Source organism: Trichosurus vulpecula, chromosome 7, assembly GCF_011100635.1.
Source record: "Trichosurus vulpecula isolate mTriVul1 chromosome 7, mTriVul1.pri, whole genome shotgun sequence".
Lineage (NCBI taxonomy): Eukaryota > Metazoa > Chordata > Mammalia > Diprotodontia > Phalangeridae > Trichosurus > Trichosurus vulpecula.
The window spans coordinates 22,784,204-22,801,781 of record NC_050579.1 but is presented as its reverse complement, the minus strand read 5'-3'; the positions used below and the strand labels follow the sequence as shown (position 1 = coordinate 22,801,781).

The 17,578-nt window shown below is 47.7% G+C and overlaps 1 protein-coding gene across 1 annotated transcript in view; it reads right to left on the bottom strand.

Moving 5' to 3' along the window:
* The window catches only part of CLIP2 (CAP-Gly domain containing linker protein 2), a 104,232-nt gene that overhangs the window by 61,335 nt on the left and 25,319 nt on the right, over positions 1–17,578 (bottom strand). Inside the window, exon 2 of the mRNA XM_036768135.1 lies at positions 13,551–13,772. Within this exon, the coding sequence (XP_036624030.1) occupies positions 13,551–13,665 (115 nt within the window). The 5' untranslated portion in view covers positions 13,666–13,772. The remainder of the gene's footprint in view (positions 1–13,550; positions 13,773–17,578) is intronic.

Below are 17,578 nucleotides of genomic sequence, written 5' to 3'. Positions count from 1 at the left end.
TTCCCCTCCTCTCCACTTGTTTGCAGGGTTGGGGTGGCAGTGAGTCCATGGGTGGAAACTTTGCATAGATTGCTGAACTTTTCAATATTTTGATTGGTTTTATCGATTTTTCTTTTTTTTTCTTTGTTGTAAGGGAGGAAAGAAGGAAGGGAAGAAGGAAGGAAGGAAAGAAGGAAAGAAGGGAGGGAGGAAGGAAGGAAGGGAGGGATGAAGGAAGGGAGGGAGAGAGGGAGGGACGAAGGGAGGGAGGGAGGGACGAAGGAAGGGAGGGAGAGAGGGAGGGAGGCAGGAAGGAAGGAAAGAAGGAAGGAAGGAAAGAAGGGAGAAAGGAAGGAAAGAAGGAAGGAAGGAAGGAAGGAAAGAAGGGAGAAAGGAAGGAAAGAAGGAAGGAAGGAAGGAAGGAAAGAAGGGAAAAAGGAAGGAAGGAAGGAGGGAGGGAGAAAAGAAAAGAAGGAAAGAAGGCTAGAAAGAAGGAGGGAGGGAAGAAATGAGAATTTATATAGTGCCATACTACGTGCCAAGCACTTTACAAATACCGTCTCTTTGGGAATGGAGGAGAAAGAGGGGGATTCAAGGGAAACTTTAGGTGATGTAAAAACAAAAGATATTAACACATTTAAAAAAAAAGAAATGCCTCTCGGGGTACAAGTTTCAGCCTCTCATAGCGCCCATGCAGGCTGCTTGCTTTGCTCTGACAGGACATTGTGGTCATGGACTGACAGACGTGCAGTACCCTCCCTTCCCCCAGACACACCAGTGAGGCCGTGCCCTTGGATATCATTGTCTGAGGCCTAGCAGATGCTCTTCAAAGTGGAAGATTCCCCCGGCCTCAGGAGACTAGGTCACTTTCAGCTTTGGCCTGGCCAGCTAGATGGCTTCTAGTGGAAGGAATGCCAGACTGGGAGTCAGAAAGTCATGGGCTCACAGCTCGCCTTGAACACTAGCTGGGTGACTCTTGGGAAAGTAATTTTACTCCTTTCTGCCTCAGTTTCTTCATCTGTAAAATGGGGATGATTGCAGCATGGATGTGAGGAGAAGAAAAGTTCATGTACAAACGTTAAGGCACTATATCGGGGGCTCCTGAGCTTTTTTATGTCCCGGAGCCCCTTGTCAGTCTGGAAGCCTATGTTTTACCACGTAAAATAAAATACACAGGATTCCAGACAGAACCAATTCCACTGACATAAAGATGGAATGTTTTTCAAGTTCACAGACCCCCTGAAATCTGAATCCCAGGTTAAGCCCCCGACCCAACCCTGCGCTACACGACTGTTAGTGATTATGAGCGCTGCTGCCTCTAGGAGAGACCCAACTTCAGGAGGATCCAGGAGAAGTCATGCAGCCCTCTGGCCTCCCACCAGAAGAGTCCACAGGGTCACAGACAGACGGCAGGTCTTAGGGACATCTGGTTCAACTCCCTCATGTGACAGAGAAGGAAACTGCCTTGCCTGAGGTTAGACAGGCAGCAAGTGGCCGTCTGGGCTTGACCCCAAGTGCTCAGAGGCCTTCTTCCGCACCAAGCCGCCTCAGATCACCCCAGCCTGGCCTTGGCCCCCAGCCAGGCTAGGGACTAGGTACAAAAAGGTAGGAGGGGGAGGCCCAGCCCTGGGGACCCAGGCTAGGTGAGGAGACAAGGCCTTCCCTGGGGAAACAATAAAAGCCAGGGAAGGGAACAAGACAAGACAGCTTCAGATCACATGCTGCGTGGTGACAAAGGACGGGCTGAAGACTGAGTTTAGACATCAGTAAATCGGCTGCAGTGACCTAGGAAGGCTTCGTGGAAGAAGAAGGATTCTGCTGAGCCTTGAAGGACCTCTGGGATTTAGAAAAAGGGAAGAGAAGGGAGGGCATTCCAGGCAGGGGAACAGCATGAGCAAAGGTGTAGAAATGGGAAAAGAGCATGGCACGTAAGAAGAACAAGCAATACAGCTTCACTGGAGCAGAGGGTAGGTAGAGGAATGTAGCAGAGAAGGCAGCTGGGTAGTGATCTGAGTTCAAATCCTGCCCCAAAATCCTGCTTGCTATGTCACCCCGGGGCAAGTTATTTAACCTGCCTTCATCTCCTCATCTGTAAAAATGGTGTTAACAGAATAACAGGACCTGCCAGGCTTTCTGTGAGTAGCAAATGAGATGATACAAGGCAGATCTGAGAACCCTGAAGTGTTGTGCAAGTTAGCGTTATGACAATCATTATGTAAGTCTAGAAAGGCAGGCTGGGACCCGATTATGGATAAAAAATCTTTCTGCTTTGTCTCCCCCAGCCGCTCCTGTCTGCCTCTAGCCCTCCCCCGCCCCAGCTCTAGCCCTGCCATCCTCCAGACCGGCCAGATCTGGAGCCGCTCCAGGGGCAGGGGCCCTGGCCAAATGGTTATTCACCTCCTCCTGTTCCCAGACTGAGTGTTCTCTTTCCCCCCTCCAACCCCTGCAACCTGGGAAAAGTCCCTTCTCTCCTACCTGAGAAAGGTCCCTTCTTTCCTACTTGGGAGAGGCCCCTTCTCTCCTACCTTTCCTACCTCAGAAAGGCCCCCTTTCTCCTACCTTTCCTACCTCAGAAAGGACCCCTCTCTCCTGCCTGGGAAGGGTCCCCTCTCTCCTACCTGCTCCCGGTCCAGATCAGAGACAAAGGGAAGAGGTCCCTGCCGGGAGTCAAGGAAGCTCCAGCATTGGTGAGGGCCTGGACGGTCTCAGCTGTTCCTCCCTCCATCTGTTCCATCCCCAGCTCATTTCAGTAATTCTGGGTCCCCAGGTAATCTTCTTCCCCCTTGCTTTTCCCTTCCCCGGCTGCCGCCACCCCTAGATAATATGATCTCCAAGAACATGGGCCAGTTGTTTCAACAGCTGCTGCTGCGGTCAAGGTCACTCTGGGAAAAGCACCAGCCCTTGAGAAGCTCAATTTGACTTGGCTCTAGTGGTCTTTGCAGAGGTTCCCCTTCCCTCCCCCTCCCCCCAGGCTCCTTTTAGTGAAGGCAGGCACAATCCCACAATGGTCGGACCCACTGAACAGCGAGGATGTAGCTGGGAAGATTAAACCCACGTAGCATTTTAGCGATCAATAAGCGGTCGTTTGACCTTGAGTAATCTCACCTTCCCTGGGCCTCTGTTTCCTCCCTGGTAAAACCAGGAGCTTGGACTGGATGAGCTCCGAGGGTCCCCCCGGCTCTGACAGACCCTATTCTAAGGCCCCTCCTAACTGACATTCTGCTCTTCCCGTAGCTCGGTGCAGTGGGAAGGCGCTGGATTGAGTCAGAGGACATGAATTCAAATCCCACCTTTGGGCAGATTGACCTTGCTGGGCCTTACTTTCCCCATCTGTGAAATGGGAGGGTTAAATAACCTGAGCTCCCTTTCAGCTCCAGAGCTATAAACCTACAATTATTATTAATTCACACTTCTGTAGCAGTCGAGACTCACAGATCGCTTTTCTCACAACCTCCCTCCATCTGTTCCATCCCCGGCATATTTCAGCAAGTCTGTTGGGTAGATATTGCAAGTACTATTATCACCAATTCACAAAGGAGGAAACTGAGGCTAGTGTCAGACCCAGCCTCTGGGTGCTCTCTCCAAGGCCAGCATTCTCTCCACCATATGCCCCTGTCTCCCAGGATTCCACATTCATAGGTTCTGTGATATTCCATAATATACAACATTCACACTGCATGTTTAAGGCCTCTTAACTGGTTCTGTTGCAACATTCTGCAGTCTTCGGTTGCTTCTGGTTCTGACGTTCGACGTTCCGACATTTTATGTCCCGAGATCCACCCCCAAACCCGATGTTCTGTATTCCAGTGTTCTATGCTCTAAAGCCCCTTCCAGCTGATGTTCTAGAGATGGATGATTCTGACTTTTCATCTCCCCCCCACAACCCCCCCAAAGCAAACTAACTGCTTTGAGCATCACCTCCTCAGTCCAGCCCTGAACGGCATCTAAGTGAAGGCAACCTTGAATGGTATCTAAGGCAAGACGAGAGTTAAAGTGTGGGTGCTGGCCAAGGGAAAGGAAAAGCAGGGAGGGGGCTCCTAAGGAGCTGTATAAACAGGCCCCTGGCTATTCGAATATCGGCCATATCTTAAAAAAGGAATCTGTAAGCACATTTAAGCATGGGCTCCCTCCCAGATGCTCTTGGTCTCTGCCTGAGGAATTCAAGAGGGAGAAGGATTTATTGCAAGCATCGAGCTTAAACCCCAACATCAGCTGAACACAGGGAAGGGCTGAGATTTAAAAGAAGGCAGGGAGCTGGGAACCTGATCCAAGGGATGGCTTTGTCTACAGGCAGCTGTGGGGCTCCGTCGGCCCCTGGGGCTGCCAGATCGGGATCAAGGAGGGGAAGAGGAGAAATCCCCAGGGTTGACAGGACAAGCAAGGACCTTGATCTTTTCCTTGACAAGGCTCAGCCCCAAGAGGCCTCCTAATCCTCTACTCTTAACCTTGTTCCTCCAAACATCACATTCTCAAGGGGACAATCCATGCTTAGGACGAAGGGAAGAAGACTGGCCCCACAGAGAAGGGGCTTGATGGTACTGTCCGGTACCACTCGCTGGGAATGCTCCCAGGCTTTTCATTCCTCACTCAAGATTACATTGACCTTCAATCTAGGACCCTGACTTTCAGCATTCACCCGGGAAGGGAGTCCTGGCTCTCCTAGAAATTGGGTAGAGATGCGTTGAGGTCACAGATCTATCCTGTGGCCTGCTAGAGGGCCCTGTGCTAAGCAGCACCAAGAAAGCTTTCTCAGAAACCTCAGAGCCGAGGCCAGATCATCAAGGGCTGGATTCTCTCGACATTCCCAGGCAGGTGGAGGGGGAGAAGGCCCCTCAGAAAACAGGGAGAGAATCCCCCAAAATGGGCCGCTATCTCTAGGCAGGGAAGGGCAGGAGCCCCAGCTTGACATTCCAGATTTAGAGAACCCCCCTACCCCTGAGCATTCTTTTAAGAACAAACTAAGAGTTTCTAGGTAGTTGTCTGATCCTCAGCTTCTCCAAACACCCCGCTACCAGCCTTCATGAGAAAGCATTAATCGCGCTGAATCAGCACCAGCCATCACCTCCTCTCCCTTCCCCAAAGGGACATGGCCTACCTCAAGATGTATCTGAAATCCAGCCCACCCGTCCCAGCCACCTACCAGGGGATGCTCTGGGCACAGCCCAAGTCCATCATCCATGCAGATAAAAGCCAGGTGGGGCCACGGAAAAGGGACTTCTAGTGTCCCCTCTCCCCCACTTCCCCAAACCAAGCTCCACAATGCTTCTTCCATTCCAGCTTCCCCCATAAAACCCCCCAGCCTGGCAGGCTCCTAGCATGGAAAGCAATGGAGATAGAAGGAAGCTTTACCCTTGAAGGAGCAGAGCCGGCCACCCATGGAGCATCCAGCCGTCGTCACATCCCCCCTGAAGAGGCTCGGAGCTCCCATCAACATGCCTGTTACGGAGGGGATCGATAAAGCCGGGTTCTCAGTGGCGGCAGCAGAGAGCCATTAGGACGCAACCCTGACCCCTCAGCCCTGTAAGAGCTCCGCTTGGGTTTACTTGTCAAGATTGTTATTAAAAAGTTTAGGATGTGGTTCAGAAAGGGAGGCAGAAAGAAAGGAGTAGAAAACCTCAGAGTTTGAAAGTGTTTCTTGGCACCCGGGCCATCCTCTACCATATGGTATAGAGGAAAAAAAATATTAGCTAGCATTTATAATAGAACTTAAAGGTTTGCAAAGTGTTTTGCAAATATTATCTCATGGGGGAGAGGTGCTGTTATTATCCCCACTTTATAGATGGGGAAATTGAGGCAGGGAGTCACACAGCAGGGCAACATTTGAACCCAGGTCCTCTGACTCCAGCCCCAGGGCTCTATTCATTGTACTAAGAGTGAGAACCTCTCTAGGTCCAGGTAATTGATTCTGTCCCCTGCGGATACCATCATGTTGCTGAGGAACAGAGGAAGGAGCCGAGCAAGCCCAGCTGGGGAATTCCCAATACTCATCTGTGGAGCTGGGAGTTTACCTGCCCTTTGCAAAGGCTTGGCCCCGCCTGGAGGGCAAGAGACCCAGCATGAAGCCTTGGATGAAGAATGAGGAAGCCACAATGCAGCCTGAGCCCTCCACTAAGTGAGCTGCGGAACTGTAGGCAAGCTGCATCATCATCGTCATCAGGAGACTTATTTTTATTCCATGGCTAAAGCAGTCATTTTTAGCCAACTGTGAAACAGTCTGCAGAACACTGAGCAGAAAACCCATTTCTATCTGAATGCCACCAAACTAGGCAAGAACCCACCGTGTTGATTTCCCAAACTGCGTCTACTCTATCCCAGCCAATTCAAGAAACATCTAGTAAGCACCTACTATGTGTTAGGCTCTGATTAAAGGGGTTATCCAATTACCTTCTTAAAGAGGCGTATTCACTGAATGGGCATTACCTCACTCAAAGTGAGAACCTGAAAAGGCCTTGGCCTAAAAGGGCCAGGGTCTCCCAATGCATCCTGGGCCATCTCCAGTAGTTCTGATGAATATCAGGCCACTGGACCCAGATGGCTGTGGAGGAGAAAGTGAGGCTGGTAACCTTGCACAGCCCTCCCTCACTCAAATCAGAGTCAACTGCAAGTCATGTCATCATCTCCCTGATGTTACGGGCCTCTGAGAACAAAGGACAAACACAACTATGTGTTAGGCACCATGCAGAGCTTGCCTCCAAAGAGCTTACAGTCTAATGGGCCATCGATCTCATCCTCCTCGTACCCCTTCCGCCAGGACCCTGGCTCTCCTGGGTGAGCTGTCCAAACCTCATGAGCTCCATGCCCCTCCCTTTCAAGCTCACCTTTACATTAGAAGGGAAGTTCCTTGAGGTCCAGGATTCTCTTGATTTTTTGTTTTTTTTCACACCCAACCCTTAGCTGGGATTTAGTAAGTATTTCATCAATGCTTTGTCATTCTTTCATTGGGGGGCAGCTAGTTGTAATGGTAATCAGGGTGGGACTTTTTGCTGTTTTTTGTTTGAGTGCCTCTCAGCACTGAGATAATCAAGTGCCTTTGAGTCTTGCTTTTGTTTCAGTGGGAGTCCTGGATTGAATCAAGAACCTTTGATGACCTGCTTAAGAAACAAGAAAGTCCCAAGCCCCATGCCCCATACCCTTTTGCTAAGTAGGGACTAAGCCCCAGGGTCCTGAGAAGGGGATAAATGATCTGAGGTTGGCATTTTGTTTTGGGGTTCTGGAAGAGTGTCGTGTGATTTGACCAGAGGAGATTCTGGGTAGCCAACACAGAGCTCGAGCCCCACGCCACCCCCGCTTTGATGCTTCTCTCTCTGGTAACTGTGTGCATTGCTATGCTTAGACAGTTAGAAGCCTGTCTACCCTGTCTACTGGTTTGTGTTTATTTGTTCCGTTTATATTATTTCTGCTTGTAATTTCTGTTTGTCTACTCTCTGAAGTTCAGGGTGCTGGCTTTTCCCCCTGAACTAAGCGAACAATATATGTATGTTTAATTAAAATAGCATTATAAAATAAAGTTGCTTTCCTTAGAAAAGCAGATCAAAGAACCTGTGCTTGCAGCCCTCCTGTGTGCTGGTGTTGTTGGTCTTTCACCTCCACAGCAGCTGCTAGTAACATTGTTATACTAGTTGATGCAGTGGATAGAACCTGGGATCTGGAATCAGGAAGATCTGAGTTCAAATCTGGCCTCAGACATTTGTTAGCTATGTGATCTTGGGCAAGTCACTTAACCTCTGTGGGTCTCAGTTTCTTTCTCTGTAAAATGGGGCAATTAATGGCACCTACCACCCAAGGTGGTTGCAAGAATAAAATGAGATAATATTGGTAAAGAGTTTTGCAAACCTTAAAAAGCTATATAAACCCTAGCTATTATTGATAATTTCAGTCATTTATAATAATAAAGAATACAGTCATTCCTTTATAGAACATTTTACAATTTACAAGGCACTTTCCTCACAAGCCCAGGGAAGTAGGGAATGTTTTTTCTTTGGTCCTTGGCTCTCTAGAGCCTAGCACAGTTTTTGCATACAGTGGGTACTTAGTAAATGCTTGCTGGCTTTGACTGTCAGATTGCAATTGCACCTCCATTTTTTTTCAGATGAAGAAAAGGAGGCCCAGATTGATGAAGGAACTTGCCCAGGGTCGTTCAGCTAATGAGGAGCTGGATCTGAGTCCCAGCTCTAAGCTCAGTATTCCTTTTAATAGTCATATTTTCTAGGCCTCTGTTTTATTATCTGTCAAATGGGTATGCAGCCTTACCTCTCTCTCAGGAAGTAGTGAGGATAGAATGGGATAATATGTACAGGAGAGGTGGGGGGGGAGGGGGTATGTGGCACCAGTGAAAGAATTGAAGTCAGAAGACCTGCATTCATGCTGGAAAACAATTTGGAACTAAGCCCAGAGGGTGATCAAACTGTGCATACCCTTCAACCCAGCAAAACCACTATTAAGGCTACATCCCAAGGAGAACAAAGAAAAGGGGAAATGACTTATATGCACAAAAGCATTTTTAGCACTTCTTTATGTGGTGGCCAAGAACTGGAAATTGAGGGGATGCCCATCAATTGGGGAACAGTTGAACAAATTGTGGTATAGGAATGTAATGGAATACTGTTGTGCTATAAGAAAGGACGAGTGGGATGCTTTCATAAAAACCTGGAGAGACTTACACGAACTGATGCAAAGTGAAATGAGCAGAACCAGGAGAACATTGTACTCAGTAACGGCAACATTGTATCATGATCAACTGTGAATGACTTGGCTCTTTTCAGCAATACAATGATCCAAGACAATTCCAAAAGACTCATGATGAAAAATGCTATCCACCTCCAGAGAAAGAACTGATGGAGTCCGAATGCAGATTGACACATAGCTATTTTTATTTTCCCTGTTTTTCTTTTTTTGTCTGTTTTCTTTTCTAACATGGCTAATACAGAAATATGTTTTGCATGATGTCACATGTGTAACCAATATCAAATTGCTTGCCTTCTCAAGGACGGAGAGTATTTGGAACTAAAAATGTTTAAAAATGAATACTAAAAACTTTTCACCTGTAATTGGGAAATATTTAACAAAATAAATGAAAATATGTTTAAAAGAAGAAGACCTGAGTTCAAATCCCAGCTCTTTTACTTCCTAGCTGTGTGACTACAGGCAAGTTACTTAATGTCTCTGAGCCTCAATTTGCTCATCTGTAAAATGGAATAATAATCTTTGCGGTGCCAGCTCAGAGCTTTTATGGGGAAAGTGCTTTATAAACAAATGCTCTATACAGCAAATCTTTTCTATAACACTTTATTAATAACACTTCATTATATTATCAATTGGGATTGGGATTTCATTGATGTTGGCAACTCCCAGATGAGGAAATTCTTTCCACCAATGCACCTTTTCTCTGGATCTTCTATTTAGAAAGACTTTCCCTTGGGGATGTAGCCAACATGGGCTAGAAACAGGATTTAAACCAAGAGCTTTCTGAGTCCCAGACCTACTTTGCATTTACTCTACCAAGATGCCTGTCTGCTCTTGGGGATCTCATTCACTGTATTGACCTCAACTCTCTTCTCAATTAAATCCATAATAATAGGACATGGGAAAGGGCTTTGAAAAAGATAGAAAGTGTCATTAGCACTGCTTGAGACTGAAGTCCAATTCAGGACACTGTAGACCTGGATTTGGGATCAGGAGAAAAAAGGAAATAAGTATTTATTAAGCACCTACTATGTGCCAGCCACTATGCTAAGTAAGTGCTTTACAAATACCATGTCATTAGATCCTCACAACACCTACGAAGCAGGTGCTATTATTATCCCCAGTTTATATTTGAGGAAACTGAGGCAGACACAAGTCAAGTGATTTGCCCAGGGTCACACAGCTAGTAAGTATCTGAGGCTGGATTTGAACTCAGGTCTCGCCTACCCCTTCTAGATGCCAGGATCTGGGTTCAAATATCATCTCTGATGATTATTCCCCATAATCTCACGTGTAAAACCAGGAGGTTGAACTAGATGGCCTCTCCAAGCATGACTTTATGAGCCTCCTTTGCAGTTCCTCACTTGGTCTAGGACAGGGTTGCAGCCTGCAACCTGCAGCCTGGATGACACATGTGGCCCTCTAGGTCCTCAAGTGCGGCCTTGACTGAATCCAAACTTCACAGGAGGGGCTATCACTTTCAAGCTCCTAGATTTGCTCATTTTGCCTCATTTGCTCAACAAAATAATTTTACAATGCTAATTGGTGTCGATCAACAAGTCTTTATTATATCAAGGACAGGTAGCCCAGCTGAGTGTGAAAAGTTCTGGATTGGGAGTCTGTGGACCTGAGTTCAAATCCCAGCCCTGTCCATTACTGTGTATCACTTAATCTCTTTCTGGGACTCAGTATCCTCACCTGTAAAATGATATGAGGTGGTCAGAGTAGATGGCCTCTGAGGTCCCTTCCGGCTCGGAATCTATGATCCTACTGCGCGCCCAGCCCTGTGGTGGACCCAGTGAAGCACAAGACCCCTCCCCGAGGCTCCGTCCTGGGCTTCCCACAGTCTGTCCCATTGGTGAGCTCTTCTGCTCTTGGGGCTTGAGCTCTTCTCTCCCAGGATGGCTCCCAGATCTCCCATCAGTCCCAACATTCAGCCCCACATCTCCAGCTGCCTCCAGTGGGTCTTCTTCCGTCTGAGCATCCATCCCTCCAACACGCCCCAAACTGGGCTCATTCTCTCTCCCCCCAATCTGTTCTTCCCTCTGACATCACTATTTCTATCCATGGCCCACATATTCTTCCAGTCTCCCTTGCTGGAAACCTCGGCACCATCTTTGACTCCCTTTGGGGAGGACTGGACCAGAGGTTCCATCAGGGTAGAAAATTCCCTATGAGAAACTCCTTCCAGCAGCACTGATAAGCACCCATCCTTTAACTCATAACCTCAGAGCATTACTTGAAGGCAATGGGGGGCACGTGACTTGTCCAGGATCACACAGCCAATAGGTTTCAGAGGCAGGTCTTCCCAGCTCCAGAGCCATGTCCCACAATCCCTCAGCTACCTCTCTGCATTTGGTCCATCGCACATCAAACCTCTGTGTAAGACCCTAGCTTTACACCTGGAGAAGATGCCAAAGCCCAACCATCCCATTTCACAGATGAGGAAACTGAGGCCCAGCGATATAAAGAGACTTGCCTGAGGTCACACAGGCTGTAAACACCACAGGCAGAATTAGATCCCTCAGTCCTCTGACTCCAGAACCAGCGCCTGGGTTTCTGCCTCATGCTCATGTCTCATCTTCGGTTAGTTCCCAAGTCCCACCAAACCTCCTTCCACCATATCTCCTGCCTCTCTATCCTCATGGCATTCTTCATTATAAAAGCCTCCAAGCATGGGCATCCTACCTCTCTCTCTCTGCTCCATCCCTTTCTCCAATCCATCCTTCACACAACTTACCTTCCTAGTCATAGGCCAGTCAGGGCACTCGTCTGCTCAAAACTCTGCCATAGCTCCCTATTGCCTTTTGAGTAAAGCTCAGATTTCTGTGCTTGGCATTCGAAGCCCTCCACCATCTGGCACTCCCTTTCCAGCCTTCTCTGCACTGCTCAATACTCATGCATACTACAGTCTGGCCCAAATGACCTTCCTGCCTTCCCTCTCATTCTTCCCTCGACCTAGAACATCCTTGTTTATCTGCTGAATTCCTACCCATTCAACTCAAGCATTTGATAAATTCTCAATAAATAGTTAATAGAATAATTCGATGATTTGCTCCCCTCTCCAGGGGGCTTTCACTGACCCCACTCCCACCCAGTTGGTCACTGACCACTCAGCCAAAGCACCTGGTTGGAACGTGTCAGGTGCAGTGCTAGACACTGGAGGTACAAGGACAGATTCCAAATAGTCCCTGTCCTCATGGACTTTGCCTTCTATTGAGAGAGGTAACATGTCCAAGCAGAAGTCCATATGAAGTCTATACAAGATAGTGGGGGAGGGGTGGAAGACAAGAGAGCCTGGGAAATCCCAGAAAGGGGACGTCTTCCATCTGGGGCCCATGTCAAAGGAGGTGGGAGAGAGAAAGGAAGAAGGAAAGGGGGAGACGGAAGGAAATAGGAGAGGGGAAGAGAGGCAGAAGCCATCTGCCTTCCGCACTCTCCCCCTTGAAGGGTTCACCTGCTGCCTCAGTTTCGGGGAGGGTCAATTCTGCTGTCACATGAGCCGAGGGATCACAAAAGGGTTTTTTTTCCTTTTTCTTTTAAATTCCCAAGAGTCCCGGGGCCTAACCAGCTGTTCTCTCCCTCCCCTCCAGCCCAGCCCAGCCCAGAGTGTTACTGACTCCTTCTCAAATTTATAAAAGGAGCAGTTCCCAAAACGAGGAGCAAAATCAAATAAAGGATCCGATCTCTTCCTGCTCAAGGGTCCCCAAGGCAGCAGATGGCTGCCTTGGACCTGGCAGGGCCAGACTGGTGTCTCCTGCCACCTACTTGCCAGGCCAAGGACCCAGGGGGAGTGGGTGAGAGGGAGTATTGGCAGCATCAGGCCTCTGGGTCTCCTCTGCCCGAGAGCAGGCACTGAGGACACAGCCCAGCACAGCCTGGAGTCTGTCCCAGGTCTTCCTTCCCCCTTTGTCCTCACAGGCTGATGCCTTGTAGCATCACGCTCATCAGGAGTTCTACCTTTCAGCCAAACCACCCTATTCACCGTTTCCCACATGCAACATTTGATCTCCCACCTACAGGCCTTTGCCCACGCTTGTCCCTCTTTGCCTCCATCTCTGAGAATCCCTAGATAATTTTCAAATCCCAAATGAGACAAGATTTCTAAAGTACTCTGCAAACCTTAAAAAACTATAGAAATGCCATTATTATTATTAATATTAATTAAATAGGATAACAATTATCAGAGGAATGAAACCATCGCAGCCAAAAGGATAGAAATTGGGTCTGACGAGGAGCCTGAAGTTCTGGAAAGAAGGCTGTGCAGACCTGAGATCTGGTCCAGACTTTGCCCAGAGGGAGACAGACCACACAAGTCACACTCAATGTTGTTTTCTTTCGCTCTAAAATGAGGGACACAGAGTGGTATGCTAGTCAGGGTGCCAGACTGAAGGGTCAGGAAAATTTGGATTCCAAACCTTCCATGGGCTCTTAGTAACCGGGTGACCTTGGCGACCACTCTGGGCCTCAGTTTTTCCATCTGTAAAATGATGGGGCTGGACATGACGGCCTGCAAGGTCCACCCTAGCTGACATTCTATTAGACGCAAAGTTAGCATGTCGAGGAAGAGGAAATTAAGGGATCACTTGGTCACCTTTGATCCCATGAAGAAAATTCATAAATAAAAACAAGAAGAAATAAGCTTATATTAAAGTGTAAGGAACTTCAGTTTCATGTGAAGAACTTTCACTGCTCTGACCCTGCCAGAAATTCTCTCTGTGTGTTATATAACTTTTTCTAAAGGCAGGAAACTAGGATGCACACCCTCTCCTGGGCCCTTCTAGATCCACAGCCCCGGGATTTTCCATCTCAAGTCCGTTGCCTATCAGTCTTCACTTTCCCCAAATTCCCAAAGCAGGTTCTCAGCCAGCCGCTGCATTTTTGCTTACCTTCCTTAGAGCTGGTAGTGGCCACAGCCGAGGATGACCCAGAAGAGGTTCGGCCCACAGGGCTGGAGTGTTTTCCCCCCCGGTTGGGGATCTTTAGCCCACTGGGCTTCAGCATGGTTGCGTTGTTTAGACAGCAGGTTGGTACCTGGCCTTCTGTTGGATGGTGTGATCCACGTCACCCTGTCAGGCTGTTGGATGGGGCATCGTCTCTCCCATCCTCACCTACCCGATGAGAAGATAGAAAGAGAGAGAGAGATAGAGGTTATGGTGAGAATGATGGTCAGGTTTGCCATCCAAGGACTGGCTAGTTTTATGAGGGGATAGTAGATAACTATTCCTATAAATATCTGATATGATATCGTTTGTTGTGACTTATAGCCACAGCAGGAAAGTACAGTTAGCAAATCCCAGGAATCCGGTTGTATGCTATCTCTTGTGAAAAGAATCACATGGGAGCTTCGGTGAGACCCTACAATTTGAGTACATTTTGGTGATCCAAACACATCATCCTTTACCGAAGGATTTTTTTAAAAGAAAGATCAGTTAACAAATGATCGGGTTCAAAAAGAGGACTCTAAATTGGACGCCAAGTTAATGAAGTTGCTAATTGTTATTCCCTGGTCATAGAGTCAGTCTCTTCCTTCAAGATGCAACTCAAGCATCATCTTCTACTTAAAGCTCCTTTGGATTGCCAGTGCCTTCCCTCCCTAACCACCCTGTATTTATTTCATCTTTTATTCTGTAAATATCTGTACAGCCAGCACGGCCTAGTAAGCAGGGAGCTTATCTCAGAGCCAGGAAACCTTGGGTCCAAGCCAGGCCTCTGACACATCCTGGTGGTTTGACCCTGGCCAAGTCTCACACCTTCTTAGCTTTACAGGCAACTCTGTAAGACTGTAAGTGATGGAGCAGGTACCAACCTGTGTTGGTAAAGGAACTTTGCTCGTGTATGACTTCACTGCACCAATGAACTCCCACAGCCAGTCCTTCTCCCTATCCCATATTTATCCAGTATATGCTTATCTTCCCCCATTTAAAAAAAATCCAGTTCACTTAAAAAATATCAGCTAAAAAAGAACACTTCCATATACAGAAGAGAACAGAAAGAGAAGGTTGTACTTGAAACAGAGAATCTCTCTTATATGAAGTTCAATTTTCTTTTTAAGTATATGTTAAATTCAAGTCACTTTCAAAGCTATCCTATTTGTACTTCTCTCTGTACACACACACACACACACACACACACACACACACACACGCACGCATGCACACATTGCAGAAATGAGCCACTACACACAGCAACTAGTCTAATACAGTCTCTCCTTGGAACATATGAGTGGCTCCAAGTATCATATGGGAGGCCAGAGTGCAGAACTATCATTGCCAAGATGGAAACAACAGCTAATGTGAGATGGCAGAAGCAGGATCCGTGGAGATCTTGACAGAGATCTCAACAGAGGGTTGGGATACTCTAATAACAAGACATTTAATCAGGATAAATGTGACATCTTACTCTTGCTTAAATGTAGAGTGGGGAGGAGGTGTGACTAGACAGCCATTTGTCTAAAAAGGGGTTGGAGCGGCTTCCTGGAGCGAACAGTGGGGTGTCGCAGACCCCCAAAGCTCATTTGATCTTGGGCTGCCCCCAAGAGGCACAGTGACCAGATCCAGGGAGAGGAAAGGCCCTCTGCCCTGGCCAGGCCACAGCTGGAGTGCTGGGTTCCATAGTGGGCATTGCCACTGGAAGAATAAGGTGGAGAAGGTCCAGCAAAGGATGACCAGGACAGCATTGGCCCTCAAGATCTTGCCATATAAGGATTGGATGAAAAAAATGAGGGATATTTGGTATGGAGAAAAACAGCCTTGGTCAGGAAGACAGAATAGCTGTCTCTGAAAGGCTGTCATGGGTGCAGAAGGAGGGAGGTGTAGTGTTCTACTTGGCCCCAGTGGGGCAGAGCTGGGAACACTGCAGGGGAATGCTGCAAGGACAGATTTCTGTTCCATTTAAGGGAAAAATTTCTAACAGCTGGAGAGGTCCACAAGCAGAATGATGAACAGGCTATCTCAGGAGGTAGTGGGCTATCTCAGGAGGTAGTAGGCTATCTCAGGAGGTGGGCTATCTCAGGAAGTAGTGGGTTCCCCCTCCCTGGATATGGAATCTGTTGGGTATGTGGTAGGCCCAACTCTTGTATAGGCACAGGTTGGGCTAGACATCCTCTGAGCTCCTTCTCAATTCTGAGATTCTATAATTCATTTCAAGAGGTAGAGGGTGGGAAGGAGGTGTCAGAGAATGTATCCTGGTGGAGGTGGCATCTCCTCTGGGTCTCAAAAGATGGGGAGAATCCTTTGAACAGACAGCATGGCCTGGTGAATAGAGAGCTAGCTTGGAAGGAAAGAAGTAGTCACAGAAAATTGCTTAAGGAAAGTCAGAGACCAGAAACCAATGGATATGTATGTGTAAGGAGACATAGCTCTGGGTAACAAGATAATGTAGGTGAGCCTTGAATGCCAAACCAAGGTTTTTTTAACATTATTCAATAGGCATAGGTGCAGCTAGGTGGCTCAGTGGATGGAACATTGACCCTGGAGTCAGGAGGACCTGAGTCCAAATCCAGTCTCAGATACTTTCTAGCTGCGTGACCCTGGGCAAGTCACTTAATCCCAATTGCATTTAAAAAATACATAGGTATTAGGGAGTCACCAAGGGGTTTGACATGACTGGGCAATGTAGTGCAAATGGGATGTTTGACTTCCACTTGGGTTAAAATCCCATTTTAGACACTTAACCAGCTGTGTGACCCTAGGTGAGTAACTTAACCTCTGTGCCTCATTTTCTTCATATGTAAATGACAACGAGTGGGGAGGTTGAGGCTGGTGGATCACTCAAGCTGGGGTCTATTGGTGTCCTCATGAAGTCCTGCACCAATATGGTGAGATACTGAGAGGAGCGAGGGGCCACCAGGCTGCCTGAGTGGGTCCCACTGGCCCTGGTCAGAAATGGGGCTGGTCAAAGGTCCCATGACAATCAACAGTGGGACTGGGCCCATGAATGGTCACTCTACTTCCTGCTCACCCAGTAAGATAAGGAAACCCAGCCATAAGCCGACAAATGAAGGAACAAACAACCCAATGAATGAATGAAGGAAATGAAAGGGTGGGACTCAGAGAGCCTCTTCCAGCTCTAAGTCTGTAATCTTATGATCATCTTTGTGTGTATATACACATACATATATATATATATATGGAAAATTACGCCAGGAGTGGTGTGAAGGATAGATGGAGGGGGAGAGGATAGGAGGGGTGGAGGCAGTGATGACATCATTGCTTGGACTTGGAAATGGGGAGTTGAGAAAGCACACCCAGAGGGAAGAGATGGGGGTGGGGCAGAGTGCACACGCATCCACCGTGGCTGTTGGCTGGTTTGTGCAGTGGCTATTTTTTTCTTATTTTAATCTTTGTTATGAGGGGTGATTTGCTGAGGATGGGAAGGGGTGGGATGTACACATTAGGAAATGTGGATAATGTGAGCAAAAAATAACATTTTTAAAAGAGGTCATTATTGGAGTCTGGGTGAATGGAGGGCCTGTTTTAGAGCGGCAATGAGCATATGTTCTTGGGACCAGAGATCTAGAGCTGGAAGGAAACTTAGAGGCCATTTGGTTCAGCCTCCTCATTTTACAGATGAGAAAACTGAGGCCCAGAGATAGAAAGTGACTTGCCCAGGGTTACGCACCTAGTAAGTGTCAAAGGTAGGATTAGAACCCAGAACTTTCTGGATCTGAATCTGACATTTTATGCACTACAAACAGATGAAAATATTGCACAGGTCAAATCTATAGGACCTAAGAGCTGAAGGACAAGGACTGAAGGTGCAGGGACCTTGGTAAAAGATGGTGCCACAGAGAGAAAAAAGGATGTGAGAGAGGCCAAAGGGAGGCTCAGGTGCTGTTGGGACGTCTGGGTGGAAGAGTCTGGTAGGGCAGAAAATTTGGTCCTGGGCCCTTGGAAAAGAGGCTAGGCCAGAGATG